Source organism: Rhinatrema bivittatum, chromosome 2 (genome assembly GCF_901001135.1).
Source record: "Rhinatrema bivittatum chromosome 2, aRhiBiv1.1, whole genome shotgun sequence".
In the NCBI taxonomy this organism is placed as follows: Eukaryota; Metazoa; Chordata; class Amphibia; order Gymnophiona; family Rhinatrematidae; genus Rhinatrema; species Rhinatrema bivittatum.
Window position 1 is genome coordinate 577,824,032 of NC_042616.1, and position 22,615 is coordinate 577,846,646.

The 22,615-nt window shown below is 43.1% G+C and overlaps 1 protein-coding gene across 3 annotated transcripts in view; it reads right to left on the minus strand.

Annotated features, from left to right (window-relative positions):
* The window catches only part of TWSG1 (twisted gastrulation BMP signaling modulator 1), a 90,917-nt gene that overhangs the window by 22,175 nt on the left and 46,127 nt on the right, over positions 1–22,615 (minus strand). For all 3 annotated transcript variants that reach the window (XM_029590999.1, XM_029590998.1, XM_029591000.1), the window contains 2 exons: positions 12,841–12,940; positions 4,431–4,703 (listed from right to left, as the gene is read on the minus strand). In XM_029590999.1, coding sequence (XP_029446859.1) covers positions 4,431–4,703; positions 12,841–12,940 — 373 coding nt within the window. The remainder of the gene's footprint in view (positions 1–4,430; positions 4,704–12,840; positions 12,941–22,615) is intronic.

The window sequence follows — 22,615 nt, forward strand, 5'->3', positions numbered from 1 at the left end:
CTCCAGCTCTGGGTCCTGAGTCAAGCATCCTCCCAGGAGTTTATCTGGTTTAGTGCAGATCCTAAACACATTCAGTTTAAAAGGCACATACAAATATTGTGCTTTAAAATGAAATGTTTTTTCTAGGTTCTAAGAACATGAGTACCATGCTGAGTCAGACCAAAGGTCCTTAAGCTCAGCATCTCATCTATAACAGCGGCCAATCCAGGTTATAAGCAACCGGCTGCTGACTTCCGAGGGAAAAGCTGTGGTTTTCCCCCAAAGTCTACCTGGCTAATAATGGTTTATGGACTTATCCAAACCCCTTTTAAACTCCAGTACTAGATGCCTAGAACATGTCCTCTAACAGATTCCACAGCCTGATTGTTATTTTTTTTCACTCGCAGCACAAACACAGCTTTCCCCCCCCAATATGCTTTAAATCTGCTACATGTTAGTTTCTCGGTACCATTTGAAAGGTAAATAAGTGAACAAGTTATCCGGGTAAAGTCAGCCAGATAACTTATCCTGTATATTCAGCAAGATAAACGTCCTGCAAAATATACTTGCTTAAAGTTATCAGCTACATGTAACTGGATACTTAAATGGATATCTTTAAAAGATATCCAGTTAATTATAGAGTAACTGGCCACACTAGGCTAGATAACTTTAGACCTGCTCCGAAGCAGGTCTAAAAGTTATCTGGCTTACCTAGGCAGATATACCCAAAATTTGGCTAGGTTAGCAGGATCTCTCAGCCCCTCCCTGGAACTCCTCTTTTGTATACAGCTAAATTATAGCCGGAGAAGTAGTTATCCGGCTATAATTTTGCCAGAAAAGTGACTGAATATGCCATATTAGCTATTTACATGGATAACTTGTGAATTCGCCAAAATGGCTTTTGAATTTTTACTCCTACCTGTCCCCTATTTACCCTTTTATAAGCTAATATCATAACCTCTCAAGTCTTCCCCTTGTGTCCCTCACATGTGTCTGATATAGCTTAAAATACAAAAACTGGAGGGAACAAGGAAGAGAGATCGTTTAAACAATCTAGGATGTTATCGCACCAAACACTTTTCACAAATCCATGTGGTTGGCTTCTCAACTAGGATCATCTGTTTTCCCACGTGTGAGCTGAAACAAGTACACAAAGAAAGGAATAGCTTTAAAAAAAAAAAACCATAGAAGCTATTTGCTTTGTTATAAATTAAATTTTTCACAAAGGCATGACTCATCCTTTTTGTGACTGAACATGAAACAGCTGCAGCAGTTCTCTCTCTCTCTCTCTCTGCATCGACAAGTCTAGTTGCAAATTAAAGTCTCATCCAGTACATCAAGCTCTGCAAGCCTGGTCACATTTACATGTGTTCTACATAAGATAAAATACAGATGAAATAAGCTTGTGGAGCAGCATTCCTCTTATGACCGCTGCTTTAATGGTGTGCATCCCTGAAAGCAATGGTAACTTAACTGTGCAATCAAATTAAAATAGTTTCCCATCTTTCAACTCTGTTAAATCCAGGTAACAGAACCAGTTTAAGTCCTGTCATCTATAACACACTATGAATCTTATGTAAACAGAACCCCCCACCCCCTTCCCTCATTCTATGTGTAAAAAAAAATCTGTACTGAAAGGTGGCTGCGTTCCTGGTTGAACCCCAAGAGGAATAAAAACTAGGAAGGTAGTGTCAGGAGTCACAGGCCCTGCCGCTGATTATTCTTCCAAGCGTTGCTTGGATTTTCTGCCCATTATGCCACATTAGCCAAACATGGGTAGACTTCTGCAGAGACGTTCTGTCCTTTGGATGTCAGAGGACCACAGTTTCTTTCTGGGGAGTTCGAGCCCCAGTTGGTTTTTCAGTTGATATGTAACAGAGAAAACTGTGCAGTCTTCATCCAAGAGTCCTTTCCTTGTTTATATCTCTAGACATTTTCCTGTATCCAGGAGGTTCTAGACCTATTGTTGTCAGGGTTTCCTGATCCAAAACCCTGCCTGTAATGTTTTCCGTGATGCAGAGTGTTTCTTGCTGGCATTCGCATCCCTCCCCTGCCATGCATCGGGATCTTGTATCTCAGTCTTTATGGTTTTCTTTTTGTAGAACCCAACACTTTCCCACATAGACCCATTTGTGGGTCAGCTGCCTCACAGGCAAAAGGGAGAGAGAGATGAAGCAGGACAAAGCTGTTTCCCGCTTTGTCCTGCTGTGTGAGGACTACCTTCCTGTTTGTCCTCTGAGAAAGCAGAGTTGCTTACCTGTAACAGGTATTCTCTGAGGAGAGCAGGATGTTAGTCCTCATGAAACCCACCCACCTCCCCTGGGAGTTGGTTTCTCCATGTATTAGCTATATCATGGACTGAGGGACTCTGCCTAGGGGGGGCAGGGTGATGACTACAGCTGCACATGCTCAGTAGGACATGTTTGAAAGTTGTAGATTCTTCCAGAACCATAGATTGAGTCGGAGCATCTGGCAGTTCTCCATTAAATGATCAGTTCAGGAAATTAGCTTGTCCTGTAATTCCTGATCGACAACCTCCAGCCAGAGACGTGACAAACTTCTGCAAACTTTCATAGGAAGGATTTCAGCGACACCATCTACAGCTAAATACACCACAGCGGGAACCTGAGAACTTCACAAGCAAGCACCTAGCCATGTGAGATTTTTTTTTTTATATTTAGCACTCTTAAGTTGCATGAAAATCTTGGTTTTCTTGACACAGCATCTAAGAAAATTATTCACTTTCATAGGTTCCTTTTCTTTCACTTGAGACATTGACTAAAATTGGATAAACAAGTAAATTCAGCAAAAGTGCTTTAAGTTAGTCAAGAAAGTATCATCTACATCTTGTTTGATAACCTTTATTTCTATGTATATATGTGAACTAGCATGGCAACCACACTATTTTATTAAAACAGAACAAAGCCAAAACTAGCTTAACATTATTTTGGTGCACTACAAAACCTGAGGTTAATTACAGCAGAATGTCAGAGAAATAGCTCAGGGCCTCTTGCTTCTTGGTTTCTATCATTTCATAGTGGCTTATAGATTGCTAAGATTTTGTTTTTTCAAAAACTTCAGTTTTCAGCAACTGAAACTTCAAAAAGCCTGCAATTTCAACAAGATGTCTGCGTAGGGCAGGAGAAGGAAGAATTGGAAGGACAAGTTAGAAAGACTTTTTTTTTTGGTTCCTTTGGAAGCCTTAACAGTTTGCTGGTTTTCATTCATTGTCAGGACTGCATTTAGGCATAGGTAACATTGGCAACTGCCTAGGGCGACACATTTTAAGGCTCCAAATACCTGCGCTAAAGAGGATCCTGCTCTCACTTTCTTTAGGGGGTATGGTACTCCCTCTCTCACTCTCCAGTCTAGGTGCCAAAAATCTTAAATCCGGCCCGGTGCATCATTTTTATTTTATTTTTTTTTTACATAAAGTTGAACATGCTACTGATTAAGCAAGCTATTCTAACAGAGCAAATATTTCCTAAGAGAGCGTTATGATCTACATATGTTTTGACCATCTGCTAGCTCAAATCTGGAATTGGTTTTCTGAAGTGGTTTAACAAAGGAAATGATTAAAAAAAAAAAACAAAAACCCAAGAACCTTCATTCTTAGCACATGATCCATCTACTGAACGGTTAAGGGCAGGTCCCATAAAAAGGCAGTAGACGCTGTGGGGGCAGCCAGTTTCACACAGATTTATTCACATTTTCTCCCTTTCCAATTTAGAGATGGGCATGAAATGGGCCAAAAAGCCTGTGAACAGTTACTGCCGAGGGAATTCTGTGCAATGCTGACATTTTTCCTCTGGTGCCAAGTCTTTAAAAAACTTCCACACCATTCTGCAGGCTGCTGCACCCTGTTGCAGTGCCCAAGAAGAAACAGAGTGTGTGTGTGTGTGTGTGGCAATGGTAGCAGCTTCAGCTGGTATGTGGCTGCGAGATGCGAGGAGACAGCACTTGCAGACGGGGGATAAGGCGGAACAGCCTGCAAGGAAGCAGCAGCGGCATCTTTAGAGATGGAAATGAGCTAGGGAAGAGATGTTAGTGGAGTCACTGGAGGGATGGTGAAGGAGGGACTGAATGTGATGGGATCAAGTTGAAGGGGCATGAGGTAATGCGGTAGCGGGTTGTTTTTTTTTTTGGGGGGGGGGGGGGGGGGCGGTCTTACTGCCTTTGGTAAATAAGCAGAATTTTGACAAATTTTAAATATTTTGACACAAACTTCCTCCAGGATTAAATGGTCCTAGGTTTTGGCATATCAGCAATGACCATTTATGAGATATCTGCATACCTTCAGCCTCAGAAAAGGTTTATTTGCATATACTGGTCACCCTAAAAACTAGACAGGTTCATGTGCCTGGAGGACCAGTCATCCCTGAATGTATAACTCAATCATGTATTCCACCCTCTTCCCACCATCCCGTTCCCCCCCCCCCCCCCCCCATTACCTTTTTCGGTGCTGTGGGACGAATGGATGCTGTTGTTCGGAACAGAGATATTCTGATGCTGCGGCTGGTTTATGGTTTCTAAAAACGAGACCAGATTTTCGTGATGGGACAGTTCTTCAACAATGGGAAAAGTAGAGATAATCCAGTTCTGTTGGGTACTAATTTCATCTTCCGTGAGAGCTCTGAAGAGAGAAGGGATGGGCTCATGCAGCTCTTCCACGGTGCTCTTTGAAGTTGGGGGTGTATCACTATAATTCCTTGGATTGCACATTCCTGCAGAGTCAGTGACAGAGAAACAGTGTATTACTTTCACAGGTAGATCAGCATCCCCTCCAACATTCAGCTAGAACCTTCAGGCATACATTTATGTAGCTGGAAGCTCCAGCAGTTCCCACCACCTCCCTGTAGTCCTGGAGTCGCCTTTATTTTTAGCAGCAGAGAATCCAGGTAAATATATCCGAAATGCCAGCAAAAAAAAAAAAAAAAAAAAGATTCTGCAGATTGCCAGCTGAGAAGCCTGAAAAGACTCCGTTATAGGTCTGGCTCCCACGACATATTCAGGAACTGCAATGCTGCTTTGGTTAAGGACTAAATATCTTTGCATCAGAAGCTGGATGCCTTGGATAAATCAGTGAAGATATTTGAGCCTACGGTTCCTTAACTAGGTTATCTGGTTAACTTTGGAGGTATATTCAATAGCGCAGCCTCTCTACGGGGCCGATGCGATAAAGTTGCGTAGAAAGCGGGCGCTGAACAGTCAGCGCCCGCTCTCTTAATGCACCCCAGGCGCCCCCAAGGGGGGCTCCATGCAATATTTAAATTAGGGGGTCACGTTAGCAAAAGGAGGCGCGACCCTAGCGCATCCTTGCTAATGCGAACCCAATCTATTTTGGTGAATCGGCGGACAACTGTCACGAAAACAGATGCCAAGTTTTATCGGCGTCTATTTTCTTTACCAGCAGACAGCAGTCAGGAACATTGATGCTGGGTTTATCGGCGTCTGTTTTCATGGCTGTCCGCGGTAAAGAAAACAGACATCGAGGGTTCAGGAAGCGAATACTTGTCAGTCAAGCGCCATTTCCTGAACCAGACTGTCTTTTTTTTTTTTTTTTCCATCCTACTTATTTTTTTTTTTTATGTGCTCAGCTATTAGCGCCTGCTCCAGGCAAGCGGTAAAAGATGACAGTTAAATGTGTGTCCAAGACGCACATTTTTTTTTTGCATCAGGAGTGAATGCCTAATAGCCTCATTCACATGCACTTGCACGTGAATGAGGCTATTAAGCATTCACTCCGAGTTGGATGCGCGTTGAATATGCGCTAATCCCTTATTGCATTAGGGGATTGATTAGCGCCTATTCTACCCGTGTCCGACTGCAGCGGCTGAATGCACCATACTGCATTGGCCCCTATAAATTTAGTCAACTAACTTTAGGACAACTCTTTGGCCCAACCAGACATCCAGGTCTATCCTGTAAAGTGCGGCCGCGTTTACCCTGTTCCTAAGCCGCGTTCTACTCACTTTCCGGCCGCGTTATCCCTTCCTGCGATCACGAATCCCTTTAACCTACTCCTACCGCGTCCTAAAATCCCCGGCCAACCCCTTCCGCACGCGGCATGTATATTGCATGTAAACGATCAAATTAGCTATTCCCTAGCATCCCGTAACCCGCGCCCTGACTATCGCTATCTTTCCCTGCCGTTTTGTCGCGCGTTTAACCTGCTAACTTACTGCCTACCCCTACCCCTGCGGTAGAGGCAGGGGTAAGGGTAGGCGGCAAGCTTTCCCCCAGCCCCCGCTCACCTGCCCCCGCCGCGATCGTGGGTGCCGGGTCTCCGGGGCAGCCCCAGTCCTCTCCCCTCCTCCCGAAGCAAAAAAAAAAAAAAAAAGCGAAAAAAACGTTGCTGCAAAAAGTAAGTCACTTCGCCGCTTCGTACTGCCAGCCCCTTCTTCCCTCCTCCCGGAGCAAGGCTGCTTTTCGCGCCCTGCTTCGGGAGGAGGGAAGAAGAGACACTGACAGTATGAAGCGGCGAAGCAACTTACTTTTTGCAGCCCCCATCGGACCTCTCCTGCCTCCCGCTGCGCGACTTACTTTTTTTTGCAGCCCTCCGGCAATCAGCAGGAACGGATCGTGGCTCCCCTGCCTCCCGGCGAAGATGGACGCCTGCACGGGGGAAAGCGGCCCCTGTGCGTGCAATTGGCCGCTCAAGATGTGACGTCACATGCCGCGACGCCAAACGTCTCTTCGGGAGGAAGCAGGGCGCGAAAAGCAGCCTTGCTCCGGGAGGAGGGAAGAAGAGACACTGACAGTGTGAAGCGGCGAAGCGACTTACTTTTTGTAGGCGTCCATCTTCGCGAGCAGCTGGAGGCAGGAGAGGTCGTCCGATGTCCGGAGGGGGGTGCAAAAAGTAAGTCGCTTCGCCGCTTCGTACTGCCAGTCCCTTCTCCCCTCCTCCTGGAGCAAGGCTGCTTTTCGCGCTCAGCTTCGGGAGGAGGGGAGGGGGGACTGGCAGTCCCGACTTCCTGGTATCTGTCATTTCAAATGACATTTGAAATGACAGATACCAGCGTGGCGTGAAGCGTTAGACCCGCGCACCCAGGATACTGTATAGACGCTCTATCCAGTAAAATGGGTTGCGCGGGCCTAACGCTTCACGGATCCTTCTTAGACGCGGTTTACATTTGCATGAAATTATAGTTCAGGATCGAGCGGTAGGTGTGCTGCACTGTGCGTGCGGCAACCACGGGTGCGCCGGGCACTAACGCAGCTCTTCCTACCGCTCAGTACTGGATAGACCTGTTAGCCAGCTAACACTGAATATCAGAGTTAGCCAGATAACTTAAGACAGCTAATGTAACTCCTCCCTGAAATGTCCCCAAATACCATTAAGTTAATCCAGCTAAATTCTAGTCAGTTAATAAGATAGCCGGCTAAAATATAGCTGGCGAAATACACAAATATTAATTTAGTCTGACTTCTGAGATATATGTCTAAATGCTTCTGAATATGGACCTTATGGATTTTATTTATCATCCTGATTTAATAATCTATTATGTATTTCTACTGTATTTTTGTTGTTGTAATCCACTTTGAGCTGTATGGAAAAGTAGAACAGAAATGTAAAATACATTTTAAAAGTAGTATTTAAAAAAATGCTATAGGGATGGGTGGGGGAAAGGCTGCTCTCAGGAAATGCAATACCAATTTAACAATGGGGAAAGACATTCATTTTGAAATTAGTACAATGATCAAGAGCTAAAAACTCAAACAAATCCTTCTATGAGGAGTATGCTGATAGCCAATAAAGCTACCACACTTCTTCAAAACCAAAATATCAGTATAGAACACCTAGCACAATATGCAATAAAAAACACACACACACACCCCCACACACTTTTTGTGATAAAGTCTTCCACAGGAGGCCTTCTCTCAAAAAGGGTAGGCTAAAGTGATCCAGGGAATATGGGGACTGCACCAAAAGACATACGAGACTAAAAATGTGTGCCCTAGAGTAGATGACAGATACCTGAAAAACATAACACAACTGGGAAGGAAGCTGTAGAAGTAGGGGGTCTCAGTTTAAAGCTACAAGGAGAGGCTCCGGAACATCATAAATTATGCTTTCACAGAAAGGGTGGTGGATGCATAAAATGACCCTCTTTCCCCCGCCACCCAAAGGAGCAGCCCAGAGAAAGACACTAGCAGAATTCAGTAAAGTGTGGGATAAACATAGAGGATCCCTTATTGGCACTAAGATAGAAACAAAACACTGGGATAATATATAAAGGAGAACTGAGTGGTTCAATTCAAAAACTATATTGAAATGACTGTACTACACTTCCAAGAAAGGTACAAGGTAACCTGCATGAAGTGGCAGTGACAACCCTAAAGACCTTGCAGGATAGAATGGATAGGCTATTTTGGTCTTTTTCTGCTGTCATTTACTATGTTCAGTACACTACGCTATCATCATAAGGAGGGTAATTTTTAACATCACAGGTAACGTGGTAGCTATGCACATAACCTATACCAACTTCCAAAGTTTGCTTTGAAAATGTATGCTAAAGTATGCACAGAAACCCATCTGCACAAAATTCATACCTACTCTTTGTAACAACTTTTGAAAAAAAATAATGCATATAAATCCAAACTCTACCCCACCTCTGCCCCCCAAACATCTTTTTTTGTGTGCATAAAAGTGCACAAAATCAGATATCACACATACTTTTACATGCACAAACCCTGGTCAATTTTATAACATACCATTTACATGCATAAATGCCTTTGAAAATTCATCCCAAAATGACATCAGCATATGATAGCTTTCTGAAAAACTGGACATATATTTATTTATAGTGGTTAGAGCAGTGGGCTGTCGCTTCCTTGTGACCTTGGGCAAGTCACTTTACCCTCCATTGCCTCAGGTACAAAAACAGATTGTAAGGCCCTCTGGGGATAGAGAAATACCTACAGTACCTGAATGTAAACCTGTGTGATATCTCAATTGAGATCGAATGTCGGTATATAAAAATAATAAATAAATAAATCTTCAGGCTGACCTCAAAGAGATCTGACATTTATTCTATAATATCCTTAAATATGTGGACATACAGCAGACAATATTGCATTACATTTATGTTCATGACAAACAAGAAATGTAAAACTCAAAAGATATTCCTGATCAGATAAGAAATATGGCGATGGAAAATCTTTAAAAAAAAATTGCAGCTATTAGATGTGGGTGGTAGGAATGTGCATTCGTGAGCCTATTCATTTCCCTGGATCTTCACTATTTGTTGGAGAATATTGCCAATATGAGCACCCTTCGTACCATGAACTTCTAGGAACTCATCCAGATTGATTCTAGCCACTAGGGATGTACATTTGTGCGCCTATTCATTTCATTCATTTCGCTGCTAAGCACGTATCTTAACAAATGAATGTACAAAACAAATGGTACGCACATACCATTAGTTTTAGGCATCCATTCATTTGCATAAAAAATAAGGGAGACAAATCAAGGAAAAAAAAACAAAACACAGTTTGAGATAACTGTTTGCAATAAATTTGTGATAGACTTAAAACCCCTTCATGAAAATCCATTAAACCAAGACAAACAGGAAGAGTTTCATTCTGAAAGACTATGATATAAAACATAAGCTTAAACAGTTTATGATTTATGTAGTTCTGCCTACACCATTTCCTCCTTAGGTTTCATGAATTAGAAAATGTCCAACATTTTATCCCTGGTTTCATCCTCTGTCAAAGGAAGAAGAATACCCTCCTCCATAAAAGGAAGATCCTCTGGAAGGGACTTTTTTCTCTCTGGTGGAGGGGAGGGGTCAGAGGGGAGACCTGTTGATCCTTCTTCAGAGACATCGCCAGATCTGTAGTCGTACGTTCAGGAGTACTCTGGGTCAGATCCTCACTGACACTCCAGTAGTGAAGACCCAGAAAACAGATAAGGCCTTAGAGGGAAGCACTTGTCTGTTTGGAGTCTGGCACCCAAGGAGCTCTTGTGTCTCAGGAAAGCCTCCTCCTCTGATGGCTGGAGATCATCAGGGCAGCTGCAATTGACAACAATTCCCCTTCATGAACCAGCACTGGCACTGGGACTGAGCTGCTGGATGGACTTGAGACTTCAGTTTGCATCTATCTCAATGCCGGGGCACCAAAACTTGGCATCGCCTTCTCCAAGCCCTGATGGATCTTACTATCTAGTTCCTCATTGAAAATTGCTGATGCTAGCATCAACTGCAAGGCAGGGGTGGCCATGTCTTCATGAGAAAACAGAGGAGTATTGATGGCTGATAACTGAATCCTCAAAGACTGGTGCAGTTCATGGGACTACTTCAAGGATGAGCTTTGCTCTCCATGGGACCACTTTGAACGGTCCACAGCTGCAGCCAGAATATCCCCATTCCTGGTACATTGCACAGATGGAGACAGATTCCTGACATCAGAACTCCCCAATGCCAGAATCAAAGATGCAGAATAAGTCGCCTTCTTCAAAGGAAACGGGCGATAGTCTGTTTCCCTAGTCCTTATGATGCCCCTTCAGTTTCAAAGGATCACCAGCATTCAGTGCAGCTTACAGTTCCATCGAGGTCTATGGTTCTGATGAAATGGGCTTCTCTATCAGCTCCAGATGTTACTGTTGTCCTTTTGGTGTCAGTCTCGCACAGGCGACACCCCCTGATGTCAGGTGATACCCCTAGGAACAGGATCCATCTATCATGGGAATCCATGATACACATAACCCTGGAACACTAGGGGCATTACTGGAAGCCACCGGTTTGCTTATCCATGACTAGATGAAAAATAAGGAAAGTGAAGTTGAATTCATTTGACCATGAGTGGTTAGTGCTTATCATTGCACCTATCAGCTGGTGTACCACCACATGCAACAGAAAAAACTTAGAAAAATGACCACAAAATCTATGACACTAAGAGGGAAAGAAACAAGATCATAGGGCCTTGTGATTAATAAACCTGCCAACTTTGCTGAAAAATAAAAACAGCTGAAGCAGGAAGAGTGAGAAACTGTGACAGGTGGGTTCTGCGGAAAAGAAGAGAAAAGGCCCTGTATGGACATGTGGCATAATGGCATGCCCATTGAATGATCTCACCCATTACTGGGGTTCCATTCTGCTCGTCCTCTGAGGCAAGCAGAATGGACAAAAATCACAGGATTTAAAAATCCCACTACACTGATGGCAACTGGAAAAACTTACTAGAATAAATCTGAGGCATTCCAAGACAGAGCTAACTTATCTGGATAGCTTAGTCAGCGTTACCTGGGTAAACCTGGTCATGACAGACTAGTCCTAAAAACTTATATAGATAACTTGGTTTTAAAATCAGGTATATTCATTAATGCAATTTTGTTACTGAATATCCAGTTTTCGTTATGTGGATAATATAGCCAGATAGCCTTGGCTGAATATTGACCCCTAGAAGTTTTGGGGTTTTTTCTGTTTGTTTGTTTTTTTAAAGACTGATCCTAACAAATAACATGGGCCTTATTCCATCATCAACTCCAACCCTTGAAAGTCACAAATGGGCTGGGTTTCAGAATATCTACAATGAACATTCATCAGGTATATCTGCATTTGCTTGTTCCAACAATTGAGATAGTTTGCATATTCTGATTACTCTTATAAACTGGCTTGCAGCCTTCAAGAACCAGAGTTTAGAACCACTGAACTTGCTGATTCTATGAACATGTTAAATGTCAATTCAAAATTCTAAAATCATATTTCATAGATAGCTGTACTTTGTCCGATTTGGACTCTTTTGCTGCTACCCACCCACATTGCCCCTATCATGTGATAGGGACAAAGGCCAGCCGCCACCATTCTGGAAGAGGGCATCGACCAGCCTAGAGCTAGGGGGTGCTCCGGGCTGCCACTAGACCACCAGGCTACCTTTTACAGGTATGGAGAGGTCCAGGAGTGGGTTAGGGTATGTGTGGGAGGCCACTAGACACCAGGAACTTTCTAATGGTGGAGGTGGGTAGGTGGAAGGATGCCAGGAGGGCAGGATGCCCTGTGGAGGGGTGGGGTTGAAGTATTTCTTTAAAGGGGGTAAGATTTTAGAAAGGGGTCACAGCATAGAATGTTTTTCTTTTTACACTGCAGGGCTGACAGGCAGCAGGGGTCTAAACAGACTCTCAGGGTGGATTTTTGCACTTTGAGAGGGGCCTTTTTCAGGCCACATGGCCCTTTAAATTTGAGCACAGGAGCATTAGGACATAGATTAGTGTATCGAAGGTCACACAGGAAAATATCTAGAACTTTTGAGTTTTAGATAAAATAATGCAGCTGTTTTTCAATTATTAGACTTATCGTGGCTTAGTAAATCTCCCTAGATGTTTGTAACTGAGGCAATGGAGCGTGAAGTGACTTGCCCACGGTCACAAGGAGTGACAAGTTCACAACCTGCTGCTCTAAATCACTAGACTACTCCTCCACTCCACTTTTTGATGTTCATTTTTCACAGCCCTTAAGGGGGCCATTTTAATATAAAGTATTAAAAAAAAAAAGTCAGCAAATATGCATAAATGTTACACCAATTTGAAAAGTGGTTTTACACGCCCAAGTCTGCTTTGAAAATGATCCCAACAAATCTACCCACATATGTTGCATGTACTAAAATGTCAGCACAATTGTTTTGTGAAAATTTACATTCATACTTTAAAATTCAAGAAGTATGCACATAATCTCCTCAAATCTGACCCAAGGAATGCTTCTCCTCAGGCTGGGTAAGTATGCATATGATCACCACACATGCATGCAAATTTACCCATAGAAGTCCCTTTGAAAATTATCCTCTAAATAAACTTACAACACTCTAAATGTAGAGTATTAAATGAAATGAAAAGAAAAGGTAGTAACAATATTAACTTACCAACACAGTCACAGCATTCATCCCACAGTGTGCCCAGGCAGAGCATGCACTCCTTACAACATGAACAGTTTCCATCAGATGGTCGACACTGACACAGCTCCTAGTGAAACAACAGATTATTTGAGAAAACAGTTTGCTTACAGTAAATGAGGTTCTTTGTAGACAGCAAGATGAATAAGCAAGGTGATATTATCCAACGGCATTGAATTGACCCTTCTCTCCTATCTCAAAGAGCTTTTGCTCTGAGCATATGTTGACTCCCTCATGAGCCCCTCAGTTGATTGCAGAGCTTAGCTTTAGCTAGGTAGTCAGTCAATTCTCCAGGGAGACAGGCGGATATTAAGCATGGCTATTTCATTCTGTCTGTGGAGAACCCCATTTGCAGTAAGCAAATTTGCTTTCTCTGTCAACATGCAGAGCTGAAGTAGCCATGACACATGAAAAGTCCCATGCAGAGGGTTACAGCGGGGTACCTCTTGAAAAACACTACCCGGACCCCTGTTAAGAGTGGACTACAGGGTGAATAGGCTACACAGATCTACTTGCCTAAAGTTCCTGTGACTTCTTGATAGGTTGTCTAAGACTGTAATAGGATGAGGTATTGTGAACCAACGCCCAAGTTGCAACTTTGCAATTGTTTTCAATAGGCATGGCTTGATAAGCCACCAAGATAGCCAGGGCTCTTACTTAATGAGCCTTGATAGAGTGATCTGGAAGCCAACCAGAGCATAGCAATGCACAATATAGTCTGCCAGCCACTCGGACAATGTGCGCTTGGCAACTGCTATTCCCAGTCTGATAGGATTCTAAGAAACAAAAAGTTGAGAAGTCTGACTAAGGGATTGAGTTCTCTTTAAATAAATATGCCAAGACTCTTTTGCAATCTAGTGAATGGAGGGGCCTTCTCCCCTTCATATGCATGAGGTCTTGAAAAGAATGTGGGCAACACAATGGTTTGATTCAGATGAAAAGCCAAAACTATTTTGGGCAGAAATTTGGAATGAGCGCAAAGCACCACTCTGTTTTGGAAAAACTGTATGCATGACAAGTAATGAACCAATGCCTAAAGCTCACTGGACCTAATGGGGACTAGAAACACTTCTTTCCAGGTGAGGAATTTTAAAGAAGTCAACTAATAGCTCATAAAGTTTCATAAGTTGTATCAATATAACATTGAGATCCCATGGTCTCCTACACCACAAGTCTTTCATGAAATTCTGCACTAAAAAAATGCATGGACATTGGTTTGTCATTTACTTGAACATAAGCCACAATAGCACAGATATGCACCTTGACCAATAATGTAATGACACCAGAGAAGGAGAGGGAAAATAAGTACCATAGCAACTCCTTTAGCTTGCAGACAAACGGATCCAGGGAGCTTGACACCAAGATGAAAATCTTTTCCATTTAAAAAACTGTAAGCTCTTCTAGTAGAAAGCTTTCTGATAAGAGATTACAATGCCCTCAACTTCCTTGGACAATGAAAGTGATGAGACTAGCGAGCACTCAACATCAATGTCAAGTTGGAAGAAGGAAGGTTCAAATGACAGACACTCCTCTTGCAAAGTCATATCAGATCCCAGAGGGATCGTAGGACTGATAGACAAACTGATGAAGTAAGAGAACTACATTTGTCTTAGCCACAATGGAGCAATGAGGATCAAGTGCACACTGTCTAAGTGCCTTCTGTACTGTTTTCACCACCAATGGAATTGGTGGAAAAGTAAACAGAAGATCTGCATCCCACTTGAGCAGAAAAGCATCTGGAGCAGATCTGAAATTGCTTTAAAGAATGGAGTAGAATGTTTCTACTTTCCTGTTGTACTTTGATGTGAGCAAAATCAATCAACGGGTGACTGCAGAGACTGAACAATCTGTCTGCTACTGTTTGATCTACAGACCACTCATGTGAACAAGACACTCTGCTGAGGCAATCTGCCAACATGTCTGAGAACCCGAGAAGGAAAGATGCTTGTAGAAAGGCTTTGTGTCTACAAGCCCATTCCCAAATTCTTAGAAATTCCTGCCAGAAGATCCACAACCCTGTGCTGCCTTGCTTGTTGATTTGGATCAGAATTCTCTTTCTCCAAAGATGAAACACCCCCCCCCCCCCCCCACACACACACTTTCAATGTCAGATTGCTCATAGTTCAAGGAGATTCATCTGAAACAGACAGACATTCTGCTGATGACCAGACTTCTTGGTTTTGGAAAGAGCTCTTGTGCACGTCCCATATCCTGGTGAATGCATCCATTGCCGGTTTTGCTTGATGAAACAGAAGCTTAACAGGAGCTCCTATCTCCAGAATGTTTGGGCCTAACTACTACTGGAGAGAGTCTTTCATATCTGTAGTGACCCTTACTAGGAATGACAAGAGACAAAAGCAACTGATTCAACTGAGTGTGGAAGCCACACTGGAGAATCCACATGTTAAGGTGGATCATGAGAACCACATGCACTGCTGCTGCTGTGTGTCCCAGGACAACCAAAACTTCAGGCCAGGATTTGATTCCACTGTACTAGGCTCTGGAGCAAAGCTTAAAGGCAGAATGCTTACTCTCTCCTCCAGGAAACCGATCCATGCTTTGATGAATTTGATTCTTTGGTCAGAACAAGGTTCAACTTAGTGAAGTTGATAATGAAAGCCCAGCGACTGAAGGAACTGGATCATTTTCTGCAGGAAATCCAATACCCCTGCTTAGGAAGGCCCCACTTACTAGTTGCACCACTGCTACTGCTCTGTGGCTCCAAAAGGTCATGAAGACCTTTGGAGCTGCAGAGAGCCCAAAAGGGAGGCCCTGTATTGGTAGCGAGAGGAGAGGAATCTATGAAAACAGAGGTATTCCATTCCTAATGGCTGCAATGGAGGATATATGAGCATACACATCTTTCAGATTCAAGGCGCACATCCAGTCTCCTGCTTGAATGAAGGGCAGGAGGGTGTGGGAAGAGTTTATTTTGAACTTCTCCCTTAACAGGCTCTTGATCAGTCTTCATAAATCCAGAATGGGTCTCAGCCCCCTGACTTCTTGCAATAAAGGAAACAGTGGGAATAGAATCCCTTTCATGGTATCTATCGCCCACTCATTGAACAGAGGATGATGCTCCCCCCTCCTCCGCATACAGAAAAGCCTGCTGATAATCTACCTATTTTCTGTCCAGAGACTACAGAGGGCTTCAGCTTGCCAGTACAATCATATAAGTATTGCACCATGCAGAATTGGTGGACGGTGTTGTCAGCATCAAGCTCTGAAAGACTTTCTTTCCAAAATTATGCAATAGTCTAGAGTCCTTCTCCAGTAGGTGCTGAAGACAATCCTGGTCTTAGCCTGCTTTAGCGCAGACTCCACTATCTCTGACTGCTGTGGTAGCTGGCCACCCCAAACCTAGGGGGTTAGATGAACTCTATATTTGAGATCCAGTTTCCTGGCTACTGGGGCACAAGTATGCTGGATTCTCCCATATTCTTGTTGTAAATCCAGAAGACTGAGTGAATTGGGATTGATGCACATGCAGTTTCCAGAATCTGGAGAAGCCCCAACACTTCAGTGCGCAAGTCCTTCTCCTTGCAGACTGACTCCCAATGCCTTACCCAGTCTGTCCAAGAATTTGAGTACAAAAGGTGTTCCTGTGGTGAAGAATACTCCGTCTGATCAGGTAGTAGGTCAGAGAGAATTCCCACAGACCCATCCTCAGAACAAAGAGGTGAAGGGATGCTACCATATAATCCAAACAGTAGCATCGCCACAGGTGGCCCTGCCCACCCACTTAGTGTTGCCCTGTAGCCTGAGAAAAGGTTCTGTGGCAGGGCCCCCATGAACAGGCCCGGCACTGCAAGTGTGCACACCCAGCACAGCAGCAGCCGAAGAAGGGAGGCAATGCATAAGATCAGCATAGAGAAAGGGTAGCTGCAAAAATGTTTTGAATAGCACAGGAGCAACAGCAGAATGGGCTTCCTCTTCAGCTCCCAATGGGGAGACTGCCTGGATTTTGCATTTGTGGGAGTAAATGGCAGCTTACCTGGGGGGGTGGGGGGAGTGTTGGCGTGAATGGGAGCCTGCCTAGTGGGGTGTTATGAGAAAAACATGGATTGGAGAAGGTGTGTGTGTAAGAAAGCATGTGGAAGTAAGACCATGTGTGTGTGTGCAAGGGGGCATAAGTGTGAAGAAATGGAAACCTACGTGTGAGAGAGCATGAGAGTGGGAGCAGAAGCCTGCTTGTGAGAGGGAGAGTCTGATGTGTGTGTGAGCGAGAATGTAGCATGAGCGCTTGTATGTCAGAGGGAATGGGAACCTTGTGAGACACAGCATGTGAGAGTGAGATCCCTCTCTGCCATCTACTCTCAAACCTTAAGCTCACCTAATACCTATATGCAGACGACATACAAATCCTCCTTCCGATTACAGAATCCCTTCAAAAAACCATCACTTACTGGAACGAATGCCTACAGCCCATCAAAAACCTACTCTCAAGCCTCATCTTAGTAGTGAATGCTAATAAAACCGAAATGCTCATTGTCTCCCAGGATCCACGCACAATCTCTTCCAGCCTTTCTCTACCAAACACAAACAACTCATTCTCATCTGACATCAGAGACCTTGGAGCATGGCTTGATAATCATCTAAACCTAAAAAAGTTCGTAAACAATACCACAAAGGACTGCTTTTACAAACTGCAAGTCCTCAAAAAACTTAAACCCCTCCTTCACTTCTCCGACTTCAGGCTAGTACTACAATCCATCATTCTTTCTAAGCTAGACTATTGCAATTCCCTGCTACTTGGTATACCCGCCAACACCATCAAACCATTACAGATGGTTCAGAATTCAGCGGCTAGAATTCTAACTAGCACTAACAAAAAAGATCATATCACCCCAATCCTCCGGAACTTACATTGGCTACCCATTAAACAAAGGATACTCTATAAGGTACTCACTATCATCCATAAAGCGACAAACAAACTAGCTCCCATCACATTAAGCTCGCAACTACAACTACACACTTCCTCCAGACCAATCAGAAGCGCATACAGAGGAACACTGCTTGCTCCACAAATAAAATCATCATTGAGCAAACGAGCGCTATCTTCAGCAGGCCCACACCTATGGAACACGCTTCCCCCAGATCTTAGACTAGAACCCAGTCATCAAGAATTCAAAAAAAGACTGAAGACTTTTCTCTTCCAACAAGCTTTCCCAGACGCTTAAGTGACAGAGACTCCCTAATTACTAAGTATCCTAATTACCCTAATTATGGTCACTGTATCCAGTACTAATTCTAAAATATCTACAACTGGACAATTATCTTTGAGATCAAAAATTTACTTTATTTCATATATATATTTGGCATTGCTTATATTTATATTTATTGCTACGTTAAATAGTTATACTGCTTATATAATATATTATATTTCTTTACTTATTACTATTTATTACCAGTTAAACTATTATTTCTTTATTTAGCTCTATGTTAAATTGTCAACCAGTTATACTGTTCCATATGTTCTACTGTTCCATGTAAAGCTCAGCTCTCTGTTGAGCAGTTCTTCGTTTTATGTAAACCGGAGTGATTTGTAGTCCCTACAAGAACTTCGGTATATAAAAATTAAAAATAAATAAATAAATAAATAAATAAATGTGTGTGTGCAAGGGGGCATAAGTGTGAAGAAATGGAAACCTACGTGTGAGAGAGCATGAGAGTGGGAGCAGAAGCCTGCTTGTGAGAGGGAGAGTCTGATGTGTGTGTGAGCGAGAATGTAGCATGAGCGCTTGTATGTCTGAGAGGGAATGGGAACCTTGTGAAACACAGCATGTGAGAGTGAGAGCCTGTGTATGTGTGTGTGTGTGTGTGTGGGGGGGGGGGGGGAAGAGTGGGAACCTGCATGTCAATGAGCATGTGAGAGCCTGAATGAGAGAAAGCATGTGTGTGAGAACGTGCATGTGAGCAAGAGTGTGTATTTTTTATGAAGGAGGAAGGAAAGAAGACAAGAGGAGAGAGAAGAAAAAGAATAAAAACGAATTAGGAAAAGAGACAAGGGGAACAAAGACTGGGACCGATTAGAAAAATAAGATCAGATAAAGATTTAAAAAAAAGAGCCTTATTTTGACTTTCAGTGATTGAAATATGCCATCTTTGGGAATGTGCATTTCTTATATATTTGATTTTACTGTTTCTTCAGTAATCCAGTGTTCACAGAGTCTGGTTTCTCAGGTTTTCCATTTCGGTTTTGTTTGCATGTGTGTTTCTAATTTGTAGTCCCTTATTCTATATTGGGTAAGGGTCTGTCTGTGTTGCACACGTGTGACAGAAGTGCAGTATTTTGGCTAGTAAGTGGTTTCTCTGTAGGGATTTAGAAACATAGAAACAATGATGGCAGAAAAGGACCGATCGGTCCATCCAGTCTGCCCGGCAAGCTTATGTTAGCATCTGCCACGTCATACAGGTCACCCCCATATTTAGTTTCCCAAACTGTCAAAGTCAGGGCCCTTATTGGTTGCTGTCTGAGTCCAATATTTCCCATTCCCCCTTGCTGTTGAAGCAGAGAGCAATGTTGGAGTTGCATCAGAAATATCAGGCTTATTGGTTAAGGGTAGTAACCACCACACCAGCAAGTTACCCCCATGCACTCTTTTCTTCAATTTCCATCCTCAAATCTTTAGGGATCCACAGCATTTATCCTATGCACCTTTGAAATTGTTCACTGATTTAGTCTTCACCACCTCCTCAGGAAGGGCATTCCAAGCATCCACCACCCTCTCCGTGAAGAAATATTTCCTGACATTGGTTCTAAGTCGTCCTCCCTGGAGTTTCGTTACGTGACCCCTAGCTCTACTGATTTCTTTCCAAATGGAAAAGGTTTGTCAATTGTGCATCATTAAAACCTTTCAGGTATCTGAAGGTCTGTATTGCATCCCACCCTACACCTCCTCTCCTCCAGGGTATACATATTTAAGATCTTCAATCTCTCTTCAGAATTCAATTGATGGAGACCCCCCCCACCACCATTTTTTCACCCTTCTCTGGAAAGCCTTCATCCTGTTTCTGTCCCTTTTGAGATACAGCTTTTTTGGATTACCACACCTCAGATTCATGACTCTGTACTTCTTGGCACTGAATCCCAGCTGCCATATCTTCGACCAAGTTTCCTTAAATCGCATCTCTTTGTCTCTACTCCTTCCGGAGCATCCACTCTGTTGCAGATCTTAGTATCATCCGCAAATAGACAAAAAACTTTACCTTCTATCCCTTGCTTGAAAAGATATTGAACAGGGCCGGTCCCAACACTGATCCTTGTGGCACTCCACTTAACACCATTTTCTCTTCACAGTAGGTTCCATTTATCATCACGCTGTCTTCTATCCGTCAGTTTGTAATCCATGTCACTACCTTGGCGCTCACTTCCAAGCTTCTCATTTTATTCATAAGCCTCCTATGCGGGATCGTATCATAAGCTTTGCTGAAATCCAAGTAGATCACACAGCGCTCTTCCTCAATCCAATTCTTTAGTCACCCAATCAAAAAAAAATAAAAAAATATCAGGTTTGACAGTTCCTTCCCCTGGTGAATCCATGCTGCTTTGGGTCCATCAATCCTCCTGACTGTAGATAGTTTACTATCCTTTCCTTCAGCAGAATTTCCATTAATTATCCCACCACCGAGGTGAGGCTAACTGGCCTGTAGTTTCCAGCCTCCTCTCTGCTCCCACTCTTGTAAGCGGGACTACTACCCCTCTTCTCCAATCACTCAGCACCACTCCCATTTCCAGGGATCTATTGAACAGGTCATGCAGCATACCCTGCCAGCACATTTCTAAGTTCCCTCAGTATCCTGGGATGAACCTCATCAGGCCCCATGGCTTTGTCTACTTTCTCCAACAATCAACACTTCTTCCTTCTTTTCCACCTTTTGGATGTCTTCGACCAGATCTCCGTCTAGTTCCTCCATTTGAGTCGGAGGCCTGTAAACCTCACCAGTAAAAATGGATGCCCCTTTTTTTTTTTTTAGGTCAGCCCATAATGCTTTTTCTCTACCCCACATTCCTTGCAGTTCAGTTGCTTGGATATTGTTTTTGACATAAAAGTGCTATTCCTCCCCCTTTTCTGTCCTCTCTGTCCTTCCTTAACAAGTTATAGCCCGATATGGCTGTATCCCAATCATGAGAATCCGTGAACCATGTCTCCGTGACAGCAACAATGTCCAAGTCCACCTCCATTAGGATCTGCAGGTCTGGGATTTTATTGCCCAAACTATGAGCATTTGTAGTTCTAGCTTTCCAATTTTTCTCCCTTGATTTGTTGCACTTCCTAGGCACCTTTTCTCATTTGTAGCAATTCAGCTTGTTTTGGTTTGCCCACTAGGTGGTGTATTAGTGTTTTGGGGCTTGGTGTAATGTTCACCTTTGCTGCCTTTTGTAGATAAGGTTGCTGCTGTTTGAGACCAGAGAGTTACTGCTATTATGGTATGGCAAGTTTCTAGGTGTATTTTTTATTTTTAGGGATCTATCTTATTTCACAAACTGTTATTGGAGGGAGTTTGTTTTGCCATCACTGAAGTGACACCGGAATTTGATCTTTTTTTTTTTTTTTTTGCACGTCCTAATTCTGTTCTGCACCTGTTGCAAATCTTATATTCTTATGATTATTGCTATTTTTGTAGTTATGATATTCTCTGCATTTTGGAAAGAAGATTCATAAAAGAATACAATAATATTTGTTTTATTACATGATCGGATCTGATGTTTCTGTTAAGTGTACTTTGTTTAGTTTATACATGCGTATTTAGAAACTGCAATAAATATAAAATAAATTAATACAGATTAATAAGGTATTTTTAATGCTGGTAAGTGCTTGAAATAATAATTAAAATATTGTAAAGGGCACTCATGATTAAACTACTTAGAGTGCACCTGACTATGGATTTCTAAGGCATTATTTATTGATAAGAAAACTAGTAGGGCCTAGACCTATTATGTCAACTGCCCACCCATGTTAACCTTGGGGCCCCCCAAAAATTCATTTCTGGCTATGCCACTGGACTCCAATAATGACGAAGTGATTGGGCCAGGATATTTGGTCATCTCGGAAGGAAACATTCCTGAGGCATGCTCCAGATGGAGGTGTCCCATGCTCCCTCAGACTAGCTAGAATTCTCCTTAGAAAGAGATGGTTGGGGGCTAGATCGCATCACTGGGACTTCTGATGTGAGTTCCTGAGTCATGGCAGCAAGAGAGATTTCTCCTTGAGGGAACAGATCCATCACTCTGGACAGCAGAGATTAAAAGGGTACCCTCCTTGTCACTAGCTGCCAGTGGGCAAAGAAAGTGTTCACCATTTCTGTTACCTGGTCTATGGGCTACTGTGTTCTCTGACTAGGAGTTGGGGAAGAAATAACCTGTTGAGAAGATCTTAATAGACTCTAGGAGGGAGCCCCTTCCTGGGACAAAAGAATTGGTGGATGCATAGAGACCAGAGACACCACGGAGCATAATGGATCTAGCGTCTCCAGAAGGAACTCCTTGCTTGAGGAGACAGGACAGAAATAAGGACATTGAGATGAAGGGAGATAAATGTGTATCATTTTCAGGGCCTCTTGATGGTTGTTTCCACCACCAACTGAACCAGGGACTACTGCTCCAATTGCGCCAGGGCACGGAATGTTGATGGATCCTATGCTGAATGTGTCGATGGAGCGAACAGCTGCATCAGTTAAGGAGGCCAAATGCACTAAAATGGGGACGTAGGGTCCGAAGTCCAATGCTGATAGTGCCAGGACT